Genomic DNA, 13791 nt, shown 5'->3' with positions numbered 1-13791 from the left:
CAATGCAGATACTATTGATAGAAAACAAAAAAAAAATGTAAATTAATGGGACTTTTTTTTACAAATATTAATATAAATACTAATATAATAATATATACGGGAATTAGACTATTAGGATTTTTAATAAATAATTAAACTAAATGATGACATAAACGGAAGTCCATTTGATAAAAATTGAACGATTTGATTGAATAGCGCATCATGCGGGTATTGTTCTAATATATACAATAAATGTACGAATTACATCTTGCAAAAGATCACGTAATTAAGTGAGGAGGCTACACAACATGCGAGCTCTCTATAGTGTTACGACGCTAAGCTGATTACGATAACACACATACACACACGATAGGCCGGCCGAATAATAGTAACAACATGCAAGATATATACATAGATAAGTCATATGTGTAGTATGGTCACTTTCTACTTAGGGTTGTAAACAAACCGAACGAATACGTATCGAACCTTATTCATGTTCGTTCGTTTAACTTAACGAACGGTTCACGGACAAATAAGCGAACATAAAGTTGTGTTCATGAATGGATAAACGAACATATATAGTGGCTTGTTCTTGTTCGTTCGTTTGTGTTCATGCATGAATAAATGTTCACGAACACAAACAAATTAAGTAACACTAACGAACGAACGAAAAAATTATATTATAAGTATTTATATATAAACTTTTTTTTTCAAATACAAATAATTAGCTATGTAAATATATATGTATATTATATGATATAAAATTAATATTTATACTTAAACTATTTTTTAAAGTATTAATATATGTAAACGAACATAATTGAACGAATGTTCACGAACATAAACGAACGAACGTTCATGAACAGGTGATCGAACGTTTATTAACATAAATGAACGAACGGGAACTTTGTTCATGTTCGTTCATTTAACTAAAAGAACAGATTGTTGTGTTCATGTTCGTTGATTTAACTAAACGAACGAACATAAACAAACTTCTCGCCGAACGATTCATGAATTATTCAGTTCGTTTACAGCCCTACTTCCTAGTCTCCAAAGGACATGATTCCAGAGCAGTCACCCTGGCCCAATTAATTATGAAATGATGATCACACCCAAATCCCGGACCCCGCCGATGACATGGACTAGCTAAAATTAGACCATCTTTAACCCACCACACTGAAACTCAATTTATTGATGCCACATCAGCAATACACTGACTCACCACACTGAACCAGTTTTAACATTAACCTCTACACTGAATTCTCAGTTTATTGGTATCACGTCATAATTTATATTATTATTATTAAAACACATTATATCAAATAAAAAACATATTTTAATAAACTAAAAACCTTTTAAACCGATTTGTAACGCTTTGTAAATAACATTCATAAACTTTATAAACAGATTATATATAGTTATTTAAAACTTCATGGGTCAAAATGAAAAATTGAGTTTTATATAAAAATAACACTTTGACTTTGTGTGGTCTTCGTCTTCCTTATCCGAAGCCTGCAACACTCATTTACTTGTAATAATCTTCATTCTTTTAAAGTTCTTTGTATTGCAGCCAAAAACAAAACAAAAATAAAAACCCAAAAACAAAACAAAATAAAAATCCAATATGCCATCTCTCCCAGCGTATTGGTCACCACTTTGACCAAATACATTGACGAAAACGCCGAGCACATTAACCCAATACGCCGAGACTTCGACGTTTTGAATGCAATACGCTGCTTAATACACTTGGGTTAAAGATGGTCTTACAGATTGATCTATACCGCAAAAGAAATCACTACACCAAATAATATATACTGTTTCATTTCTCAACATGCATCCCACTTAAAATGTATATTTGTAATTTGTTCATACTTGCATACATACACGTACACATTAATGAGCATCATATATAAAGCCTGGCCAATATATATATATTTATATTTATATATATAGATATAGATTATTTATAAAACTAATTATAAAGCAACTTAGTGTTTGTTTTCTTTGCATTACATTACATGCCTAACATATTGGCTGTCAATTTCCAAGAGAATAAGCATCATATCTCACAGATATATATATATATATATATATATATAAAACACAATCGCTCGCTCATTTGCCATAGATCAGTTCTTCAATTACTGAAAAAGGGCACTAGCTAACCTTTAAGTTAATTAGCTAGCCATGCATTTAAACTATCATGACAACTCGAAGGTATATGCATAATTATGGATGACATCATATGGTTTTGATTAAAAAAGTTATAGAATAACCTTCAATGTGTTATTCATATTTTAAGCGGGAATATATCGAAAAAATAAATTAAGCTGAAATATATTGTTTCTTATATAAAGTTTTCCCTTTTATGGATTCTTCATTTCATTACCATGCAGAGTTGACAACGTACGTAGTGGGGTTTTTATATAATGGATAATTAATTTAGTGTCTCAATCCAGATATTTAATGATGTATATTATTATACTAGTCTTAATTATACCCGTACGATGTACGGTAGCTATACAGATTGTATCATAAAGAAATTCGAATATGTCTCACATATGATTCATGACTATGAAATAAATTATGTTTAAAGTAAATTGATGATCGAAACTAAATAATAATAAAATAGTAATGATAAATATAATACATCTTTAGTAAAAGTTTTGGATTTACCTTAAATTTTTTGGATCACATCAAAATCAGAACTTCTAAGCATTGTGGATGACGACAATTAATTAAATAGTTTTGTGATTTCAAATCGTAAACTATAATTTTTCAATTCTTCATATTATAAGTGATATAAGTAATAGGAGTTGAAGAGTTAAAAAAGAAAAATAGACAATATATTAATGAGAAACAAATAAGGTTATAATGTATTTTGTATTAATAAGTTAAGAGTTAAAGTTTAATTGTAAGTCTAATAAGCAAATTGAATATATATACAATTAAAAAAACTAATTTATAGAATAAATAAACTAAAAGTACACGTGTCGATCAATGATTATGTCATATGTCGTTTCAAGAATATCTTAATCCTGTTTTAGTTTATTGGTATATATATTATCGTAATTATTATTATTATGTGTTTATATAGCATAAATAAAATAGGCTAGCAGAATCCTTTGTGCGACACACATTGTTATGACGGGTAACTCGTAACTTCGATGATTTGATCATTACGATTCGATTTGTTAACCATTAATGCCGTATGGAAAAAGAATCTAATCGAAAATGGTCACAAAATTACCCAATTTAGATTGTATACAATTATATATGCACTCCATCCCAGTTTAAATATCCTATATTGTCTTTCAAAATACGTTATCTTTTAACAAGTTTGACAGTAAATATTTTTACTTGTAATGTATAACACTTTATGAAAGTTATATTAATAAAAAATACATCTAAAATTCAAATCAATCATATATTATATATCAAGTTTTGTATAACACAAATAAAAATATTTTTATTCAAAATAATAAAAGAAAGAAAAGTCAAATTTGGACGTCTAAATTGGGACATGGGTGATTAGTTAAAGATTCGCTCTTCCCATATAACTTACACTGAAGGGAGTGGAAGAAGAAAAGGGCGAACCTCATGCCACCTCACCCTGATTCGCCCTCTACACCGCCCCTGAGGGGCGACTTGCTTCTCCGGCGACTTTCTTGGCTCGTTTTTTTGCTTGTTGACTTGACACGATTTCTGGGAAAAAAGGAATGCTGGGATGGGGGGCCAATGTGAAAATGTCATATGGCGTCAGTCACTTTAGTCTTCAAAATCTACTCATTTTCAAATTTTTTTATTTTTTTTATTTTAAGGATAACTCTTTCTATCGTACATGTACATACTCACTCACTGCTCGATATATCAACTTATGTTTCATATGCATATTAAGCTAGCTTTCATTCATTTCATATGTTTTCATGATAATAGAGAAAGGAAATAAAATTGATTTAATCACACAAGAATTTAACTTCATATATTCTAATTAAGAACACCATATCATGATATCATATACAAATTTACAAATATTTGAAATCCTAAGAATGAAAACTTTATACATAAGAAACACATAACATGATTCATGGTCAAAACACACGTATTACAATCAAAAGTAAGATCAAAACCTTGCAACCAACCATAGATGCATGATCATGATCAAGGTCACCTGATCATAATCACAAAATATTACTAAATTATGAATTCCTTACTTCAAACACATTACGAGTCTTAACCACAATATCATACATGTGCATTGGCTTAAGCGTGTTGAAGTCTTTAGGCAAAGATATGAGGTGAGTGGTAGACGGTTTATGAAACTGAAGAAGGTTGGGATCGTCGTAATACCTTTCCCAGCCGATAGACGACAATAATTGTTCAAGAGTCTCATACGAAGTGATCGCTTCATTCGTGGGTAGGTGCACCAGCACCTTACCACGAGATGCACCTTGCGAGGAGTCGCCACCTGGGTTCTCCACGAGCCTAAGCACACCATTCTTGAACACCCAAACACCGGCCATATATGTATATATGGTTTTGTGAGTGTTGTGGAAGTGAAGAATATATGTATATGGGACATAGTGAGATTTCATACTAGGGTGGAGGTTTAAATAGGGGGTGTGGGTGGATGTGTTAATTAAGTTGGTAATGTAACGGTATATATTCTGGTAATATAGTAAATAAGGGAAAATGGTTTTATATTTCTTAGATGTATTCCTTACGGCAATAGTTCTAAGCGGGGCTCCAATTATCATGTTGATACAGTTTTGTTATGCTAGTTTACTTGTTGAACTAACCTAATAATTCAAAAGATAAAAGTGTGTAAAACCAAGAAATAACTTGAAGAAAACTAAACTTGAAGAAAACAAATAATGTTTGTGCGTAAAAACTAAAAAAACCGAATCAAAAAGTTTGCAATATCTAATAAACACTTTAAGTTTGTGAAATAATAATTAAAAAAAAACAAAACAAAATGTTGAGTAAAAGTTTTCAATATATTAGTTGAGAACACAAAAGCAAAAAACTATGAAAGATATCGAAAGAAAAAAACTCCAAACGGAATACGATATGGCAAAATCTGAATAGTGTTGTGGGGTATAAGATGAACCAATAAAAGAGAACACAAATAAAAGCAAAAAAATTGTGTAAGAAACCAAGAAAACCGAAAGGAAAAAAAAAACTCGAACGGTTGCCGATATGACAAAATTTGAGTAGAAACGTGGGGTGTAGGTGGACCAATAGAATATTGTCACGTGGCGGTGGCACTGTTCATTAGCCTCACGTTTAATAACACAAAAGTAAAAAAACCATAAAAATACATAAAGAAAAACTCCAAACGGGATACGATATGGTAAAAAAAAGTTTGCAATATCTAATAAACACTTTAAGTTTGTGAAAAAAAAAAACAAAATATTGAGTAAAAGTTTTCAATATATTAGTTGAGAACACAAAAGCAAAAAAAATATGAAAAATATCGAAAGAAAAAAACTCCAAACGGAATACGATATGGTAAAATCTGAATAGTGTTGTGGGATATAAAATGAACCAATAAAAGAGAGCACAAATAAAAGCAAAAAAATTGTGCAAGAAACCAAGAAAACCGAAAGGAAAAAAAACTCGAACGGTTGCCGATATGACAAATTTTGAGTAGAAATGTGGGGTGTAGATGGACTAATAGAACAGTGTCACGTGGCGGTGACACTGTTCATTAGCCTCACGTTTAATAACACAAAAGCAAAAAAACTATAAAAATACATAAAGAAAAAACTCCAAACGGGATACGATATGACAAAATCTAAATAATGATGCGGGGTATAAGATGAACCAATAGCAAAGAGCACCAAAGGAAAAAAAAAATTGTGCAAGAAACAAGGAAAACCAAAAAAAAAACTCGAACAAAATCTGATATAGCAAAATGCAAATAAAAACGCGGGTATAGGTGGACCAATAGAACAGTGTCACGTGGCGGTGGCACTGTTCATTGACCTCACCTTTAATGATATGATAATGGAAACTATATTTGGGTAACGGTCAACCCATTTGGTATCGAATTTAATCTTTTTTTTTCTTAACAACAGTGGTGATTGGACTTAGCAATATTACCTCTTCATCATCCGGTAGAGATCGACAACGTCACCAGCACAGTCAATCCGATGGCATGACTGGCGATGGAAGTCCCATTTCCGTTCTGCAGGAAACCAATTAACTAAATGCTAGAGAAAACTCTCATGCCCACCTCATTGACAAAGACTTTTCAATATGCATTTCAAAAATTTCAAACTCGTAACTAACATTTGACTGAAAAGTAAATGCTCACTTATGATTGTTAGCTATATCACTCTAGTCCTTAATTGGTCTTCATGAAATTAAACTTGGGTTAATTATATATGATCCACGCATGAACTATTAAAGTATTGTGTACGTGCATGTTTTCTCAATATATTGTTTGCAACCAAAACTATATTTTTTAATTTGACAATTGAATATGAAACCTACATAACATTTGGAACAATATCCCTCAATTTGGTAAAGATCGATCGAGTTGTGATGAACAATGCCATTTGATATCCAATCACTTGGGTTCCTCCACTGTTTTGGCGACTACATTTTGGAAGCAATATATATTTTGCAATTACTAGCTAGCATCTAATGCCATTTGATATCCAAGCAGGCTTTATATCAAGGCTGTGGGTCTCTTTGATGAGCTATTACTAGCTAGCATCTAATTGCTAGTACTTAAATTATGCAAACGGCTTGCTGTTCAAAAATAATATAAAAATAAAATAAAAACATGAATCCGATTGCATATTGTGATCCCAAATTTCAGTTATGGCAAATCTTCATAGATACATACTTATATGATACTCATATAATATTTATGTGGGATTGCATCATGATGAATGTTATTTACATGCATATTACTCTCTGTATTATCGAAACCGGCCTTAGGACAACATGATCATACTCCGTAATATCTATGATCGATGCAATATTTTCACTGGTGAATCTTGTCTTCTAGGTTTAAAATGAATATTTTAAATCACACATAAGTATACATAAGACCTTATTATGTAATGCAATGATGTGGCGGTAGTGAACCTCTCATTCTAATTTAGTGCTCTCTGAACCGTGTGAGAAAGGTTTCCCAGCACACGGCTCATCAACTTGATCTTCCAGAAGAACCGTATGTCCGAACAGGCCTAGAAAAAGAGATAAGGTCTCACTTTCATTTTCCACTCGATCAAGTGTACGACATCTGCCATGCTTAGGCCTCTTCTTACCTTCTCTAATAAAAGAGTCCACCACCTTTCTTAGTAGTCGCAAATAAGGCATGCACGTCTGCCCCTTTTTTTAGTAGGTGATTCATTACCAAAGTTAAAAGAGGACGAGATAAAAAAAAGGGGGGTACTATGAGCCGTCCACCCCACGCATTTAACTAGTTTGCGTGGTTCACCGGTTCCACCAATTAGACCCTTAGAGTGATTCGGCCGATACAGAGGTGCGCTTGAAGTAGGGTGTGTGTTGTCCCTTGGGCTGGATCCTTCCCCATAAGGCCCCACCGTCGGGGCATAAGCGCCTTGCTACCCATATGCGAGGCGCCGTCTTAGCCTTTCTTGATCAGGATTGCTCCCATAGCTACATTGGTTTTATGCAAAATCGTACCCTTTTATGTATAAGTCCGATCGAAAAGTCTACAATGAAAATGAGTAGTGTACGTGGTGGAATTGAATTTTGTTTTGTGTGCTTGTGTGTGTGTGTTTGCAGCTCTGGGATAGATAGATAATTAATATTGCATTGGAGAATCCTTAGGCGTTAATTTCCTAAGCTAGCTCAAACTTAAATTAAATTTCTCTCTATGAAGATGGATATTATATATATGTAATATCCACGTCACACTGACCTTTTCTATACATAATACTACTTGATATGTGTGTGGATGGGTGGGTATGTGATATATATATATATATATATATATATATTCCAGATTCTTTATATATGTTTTCATATTTGCTTTCCGATAAAATAAGCCGGTATATAAATCTCACATCTTGTCATGTCTATTTTCAGATAAGATATATTTGAATGCTAATTGTATATGCCAATGTTCCATATCAATATATTCAAGCCGACATATAATATAACAAAAGTACGTATTTTCAAATTTCACCACACTAAAATATATCTAATTAAACTTACAAATTCTTCAAACACATATATACAAACTCTTTTGATCCACCCACAACATGAATTAGCTATATATATATAAGCTTCCAAAACCTAATTATTAATTAACAACACGAGTACTACGTACTTAATTATTTATCAAACTTACACATAACACGAATTATCAAATTTTCGACATACCACAACAACAAATTAATTAAACACACATATTTGTCAATCAGAAAATCAAACTATCGAGCTAGCCAAAGATCGATGCATACAATCTTTATTTAGCTTATGAATCCCGTACTTCAAAGACATTTCGAGTCTTGACCACAATATCATACATATGCATGGACTTGAGTTTCTTGAAGTTTTTCGGGAGAGAAATGAGATGAATGGTGGATCGTTTATGAAACTGGAAAAGGTCGGGATCATCATAGTACCGTTCCCATCCAAGAGACGTCAACATTCTTTCAAGAACCTCGTAAGAAGTCACGACTTCGTTGGTCGGGAGGTGCACCAGTACCTTGCCACGAGATGCACCTTGCATGGAGCCAGCACCCGGGTTCTCCACGAGCCTAACCACGCCATTCTTCTTGAACACCCAAACACCGGACATGGTTTTCTTTCAAGAAATTAAGCTAGCTATAGTTTAGTGAAGAATAAGAATTTAAGTTGAAGATATGATGACAAATTAATTTGATATAGGGGATAATTGGAGGGTTTTATATATATAGTACAAGGTTAAGGTAGGCATATATTCTGCTAGAATATATATAATGTATATATAGATATAGATAATAATGTATATAACTTAGAAGAAATGGAAATGATGTATCCCTAGCTCGTGATTATTCTCTTTTCTATAAGAGGCTAGCTATATATCCAAGTATAAAATTTCTCAACCAAAATAGGATTAATTATTAAAATTCATTTATATACAAGAGTAGTCAATTAAAGAGAAATATGACATAGAAAGATCGAACGTAAATATATGACTGTTAAATACTCAAATTTGGGTAATATCTTAAAATTTTAACTCATACTAAAAAATTAGTATATAAGAGTTTCTATATACCTAATTTTTAATATATATAACAGTTATATATTCACTTTTTTTTAAAAATATAATTATATAAAGAATCTGTAAGTGTATTTATAGATTTATATGTATCTACTATACATATGTTATGGACATGTACATATCTCCTGAATAAATCATTTACGTACGCAACTAGTACTATATATATATATATATATATATATATTTTGCTTGAATATTTTATGTCATGGGAATATATGACATCAATTCGCTAAGTAACCACTTACTGCCGAATTACATTTTCAGCAAAAGGATGCTTGTTGGTTTTGCACAAATTAAAGGGAAAAGCTTGAAATTAAATATAAAAATTAAACAAAAGCCAAACAGGGCGAAAATCATTAATTAGGTAAATGGAATATTATTATGAAGAGAATAAAGGACTACACACTTGCAAAATGAGGATCATTCTTTTGTATAATAACATAACACGAACATCCAAATTATCAAATCAAAATGATACTACAGTACTAAGATAGGCTAGTTCCACTTTTACATCATATACAGATATACCAAAAAATGAAGATTAAAATCTCAAAATAATAGTAAAGCTTTACAAGGTTATTTAGTACGTACATACGTGGAAGCATGTTCATGATTTTTATTCACAATATACAAATATATATCTATAAATTAAGTGTAGTATATTACTAGTGAACATTCTTTTCGATATCATGTGATCGAAGATTATTATCACGGAGGATATTACCTCATCTCCAAATAAACTTATGGTCCATTTTTATTTTATTTTTTAATACCAGAAAGGAGTATATATCAACAAGAACAACTAGCAAGCTGCTCGAAGGTTGAGATTGATATGTATCAACACTTAAAAACCATACTCTAGACTCTTCCCGACGTTTTAACTGCGAGGATAATGAAAGGAGAAAAAATTGTTTAAAGTTATGCTCCTCTAGATTGTACAACATACTCTGTCACGCTCTTAAACAGTTAACATATATAATCAACCATTCTGTTTAAAGTCATACTCAACATGAATTCTGCTAAAAAGGTAACAAAGGGATCAACATGTAAAGCATGTTACTTTTGGTTTGGCTGGGAATTTGGTGAAGAATTCCATTTGTTCCAAATTTTCCATATACCTAACTTTTGCTCTACATGGGTTATTCTAGAATGTATATGGGTACAATTCTCAATACATCAAATACAACCCATGCAATCATTGGCTCCTTTTAACATACATAATTTGGTAGAAAGTAAGGATTTGAAAGAATATTATGATTACGAATATATAAGGTTGTCTTTAATTTAAAGTTTGAATCAAGTTTTGTGTACATACATACATCTATTTGTACATACATACACAAACACATGTACACACGGTCCTTGTCAATTAAATGTTACGTCTCATCCAACCTGTAGCTTATCCTGACTCTTCTTCACTGTTACATTAGTTTTTCTCTCTCCTTAAATCATTTTTTCTCTCTCCTTAAATAACCTCTTCCTACCAGGCTCTGCTGGGAGGACATGCAGTATAGGCATGGGCCTAGGGCCAAAAAAGTGAAGGGCCCAAAAAAGTGGGAGGACAGGGTAGTAATAAAAAGGCCAATTTTTTGGTACAAGAGTATCACTTTCAAAATCAGTTTATAAGCTATAGTTTTGCATGCAAAACGTTCATAACACCTAGAACCAAACTTTCATTTCCTTGATTAAATCTAATAGACACATCATTCCCTTAGTCTAACCACACGAATGTCTTAATACAACATACAATTTTAAATGCGCGCACGCTACATACAAAACCGAAAAGGAAAAGTTTATATCTCGGTATAAAAAAGTGTATATGTACATCTAATCAGACGTTTCCTAAAATATCGGGATTTTAGGGGCCCAATTTTTCCTTTTACCTCATGCCTCAAACATTTTTAACATTTTCGGAGACGACCCTGCTTCCTACACATTACCAACCTTACCTCTTCCTCAACTTTTATATATTATTATTTTATATTTATTTTAAAATAAGTTAAACTTACTTTTATTATAAAAAACATTACATTAATAAAATAAAATAAACTTACTTTTATTAAAAAAAAATTACACAAATAAAGTTGAAACATATTACATCTAAAAAACAAAAAAAAAACAACACGGTACATAAATAAATAAATAAAAAAGGAAAGTTTTACATTATTATTAAAAAAACAAACTTCAACATTGACGATGGTGTTCCGGCAAGTTCCAAATGTGTTCGACTAGAGCAACATGAAGACGGTTGTGAGTCGCTCGATCACGTAACTCCCCCATCATACGTAACTGTGTTCCAACTCGTTCGTCCCAAGTACGAACTAGCCTCTCGGGTGGAATTAAGTCCAATTCGAGCGGACTAATTACACGACCGTTATAATCAACGACCATGTTGTGCAAAATCACACAAGCGTACATCGTATGTTTAATTTTGTTGATGCTCAATGGACGCGCTCCATGAGATAGGATTTCCCAACGACCTTGAAGAACCTCAAATGCACGCTCTACGTCTTTCCTTGCAGCTTCTTGATAGCGCTTGAACTTTGTGGTCTTGGGGTCCATGGGACACTTAAAGTAGTTCAAAAGTGTCGACCATTCAGGATAAATACCGACGGCTAGATAATACCTTTTTGTAAACTGCCCGCCATTAGCGGTAAAGTTGACCACAGGAACTCTATCTTCAAGGAGCTGGTCGAACAAGTCAGATTCATCGAGTATGTTGATGTCGTTGTTCGAACCGGCGGGTCCAAAGTAAGCATGCTAAATCCACAAATCATATGAAGCAACCGCTTCAAGCATAATCGTCGGGTGTCCTTTGTCACCACGAGTGTATTGGCCTTGCCATGCAATGGGGCAGTTTCTCCATGGTCAGTGCATACAATCAATGTTTCCGAGCATAACCGGGAAACCATGCATCTCCACATGTTTTGCGGTCACTCGATCAACATCTTCTTGTTTCGGTTTTCTCAGGTACTCTGTGTGATACAACTGAACAATACACTTACAAAAGTTGTTCAAAGCATCGTATGACGTTTGTCGACCCATTTCCAAGTACTCATCTAATTGGTCGGCGTTGGCAGTGTACGCCAGCTGGCGTATAGCGGATGTATATTTTTGAAAAATGCTTAAAGTGGGAGTACCCACGACATCGAAAGGAGGATTGTGAAAGTATTGAAAGTGTTTTGGTAATATATGGTTGTATGACGTTAAAGGTTTATATATCTTTAGCTATACGAATAAACATTTCCTTAGGCATTTGAAAACGCCTTTTAAAATAATCAGGAGGATAGACGAGCTCCGGGGCGAAGTAATGATTAAATAAACGGGTTGCCACTTCGGCATGGTTTCTGGCTCTGTACCTTATTGGTGCTCTTGGTATGTTCACCCGTGCAGAACTTTCGGTTTCTCTTTCTTCATCTTCCAAAAAAGTAACAAATGTGTTCAAGATTTCTAAATTTATTGTGTACCTACGAATATATGATGTTGAATCTTCGTCGGAACTTGACATTTTTGTTTTATGAAATGTGTGTGTCTGTTTTTTTGAATGAAATGGGGTGGATGATAGAATAGTAGAAGAGTATATGTGTGTGTTTGAAAGAGTGGGTAATGCATTGTTTAAATAATAGGTGGGGAAAAAAACAAGTTACCATTAATTTTGAAAAAAAAATGTTTTTTTTTGTTTACGTTAAAGGCTGGGACTACAACACCTCTTCCTCACCCCGCGATGGTGGGAAGAGGGAAACAAAGAAGAGCCAAGATGAGTCTCGGTGCTAACACGGGAAGAGTGGATCGATGAGGTGCCACGCCGCTTAGTTGTTTATATAAGTTCAAGATACTTGGCATTATTAGCTAACTAGCCTAAATACCCAGATATAATGGTTAAGCTAATGTGATGTAATGACCTAAACAATGCACCAACTTCTGAAAATCATGTAGCTCAATTTTAAGGAGTATATATTTTCCAACAGTGTAATGTCTAAATTAACCTTTTAGTTGGGTCAAATGATTTGTTAACAATTGATATAGAAAATAAAAGTAAGACTATAAGGCTTATACAGTCTTTGATAAGAGTAGGATAATTAAAGGGTTACATTATGAATGATTGTTATTTATTGTTATTTTCTTACATTGAACTACGTCCCTATTTATAAGAGAATTTCTAAGCTAAATAAGGAAACAAATAAATGTTTTTCTTCTTGTCCAAGTTGAGATCTTTTAATGAGGGAAGTGATGTCGATTATTTTGATCCCGTGATTTCTTTCTTTTCTAACACTCTCCCTCAAGTTGAATAGTGAGATTTCTAATATTCAGCTTGGATTGGTTTTGAGTTTGATCTGGGATACCGCATTCTTCAGACATGGTAGTTTTTTATTTGAGCTACCGCCTTCTTCAGACATGGTAGTTTTTGATTTGGGCTACCGTCTTCTTCAGACATGGTAGTTTTGGTTTGATCTACTTCCTTCTTTAGACATGGTAGATTTTGGTTTGGAGGTAGTTTTGGTTTGATCTACCGTCTTTTTCAGAGATGGTAGTTTTTGATTTGAGCTACCGTCTTCAAC

The 13791-nt window shown here is 33.0% G+C and overlaps 3 protein-coding genes across 3 annotated transcripts; all 3 read right to left on the bottom strand.

Annotated features, from left to right (window-relative positions):
* Positions 1 to 4178: 4178 nt before the first annotated feature.
* LOC122602387 (flowering-promoting factor 1-like protein 3) lies at positions 4179 to 4502 on the bottom strand. The gene has a single exon (XM_043775076.1). It carries the CDS (start codon positions 4500 to 4502, stop codon positions 4179 to 4181), a length of 324 nt encoding a protein of 107 aa, XP_043631011.1.
* A 3938-nt stretch (positions 4503 to 8440) lies between these two features.
* On the bottom strand, positions 8441 to 8778 carry LOC122602316 (flowering-promoting factor 1-like protein 3). The gene has a single exon (XM_043775015.1). It carries the CDS (start codon positions 8765 to 8767, stop codon positions 8441 to 8443), a length of 327 nt encoding a protein of 108 aa, XP_043630950.1. The 5' UTR covers positions 8768 to 8778.
* Positions 8779 to 11416: 2638 nt separating this feature from the next.
* On the bottom strand, positions 11417 to 12740 carry LOC122601678. The gene is made up of 3 exons (XM_043774419.1): positions 12618 to 12740; positions 12134 to 12220; positions 11417 to 11992 (listed from the first exon to the last, which is right to left on the bottom strand). Exons 1-3 carry the CDS (start codon positions 12738 to 12740, stop codon positions 11417 to 11419), a joined length of 786 nt encoding a protein of 261 aa, XP_043630354.1.
* Positions 12741 to 13791: the final 1051 nt, after the last annotated feature.

This window comes from Erigeron canadensis, chromosome 5 (genome assembly GCF_010389155.1).
Source record: "Erigeron canadensis isolate Cc75 chromosome 5, C_canadensis_v1, whole genome shotgun sequence".
NCBI classification, from domain to species: domain Eukaryota; kingdom Viridiplantae; phylum Streptophyta; class Magnoliopsida; order Asterales; family Asteraceae; genus Erigeron; species Erigeron canadensis.
The sequence above is the reverse complement of the archived record's forward strand: the minus strand, read 5'-3'. Positions and strand labels throughout refer to the sequence as shown.

Bases quoted from the DNA above. Each gene is read 5' to 3' on its own strand.
- LOC122602387 (XM_043775076.1), bottom strand. From the start codon at position 4,502: ATGGCCGGTGTTTGGGTGTTCAAGAATGGTGTGCTTAGGCTCGTGGAG.
- LOC122602316 (XM_043775015.1), bottom strand. From the start codon at position 8,767: ATGTCCGGTGTTTGGGTGTTCAAGAAGAATGGCGTGGTTAGGCTCGTG.
- LOC122601678 (XM_043774419.1), bottom strand. From the start codon at position 12,740: ATGTCAAGTTCCGACGAAGATTCAACATCATATATTCGTAGGTACACA. The intron at 12,221-12,617 runs GTGAACATACCA...TGTATTGTTCAG, and splicing joins AAACCGAAAGTTCTGCACGG to TTGTATCACACAGAGTACCT. The intron at 11,993-12,133 runs GTTATGCTCGGA...TTGTGGATTTAG, and splicing joins TGGAGATGCATGGTTTCCCG to CATGCTTACTTTGGACCCGC.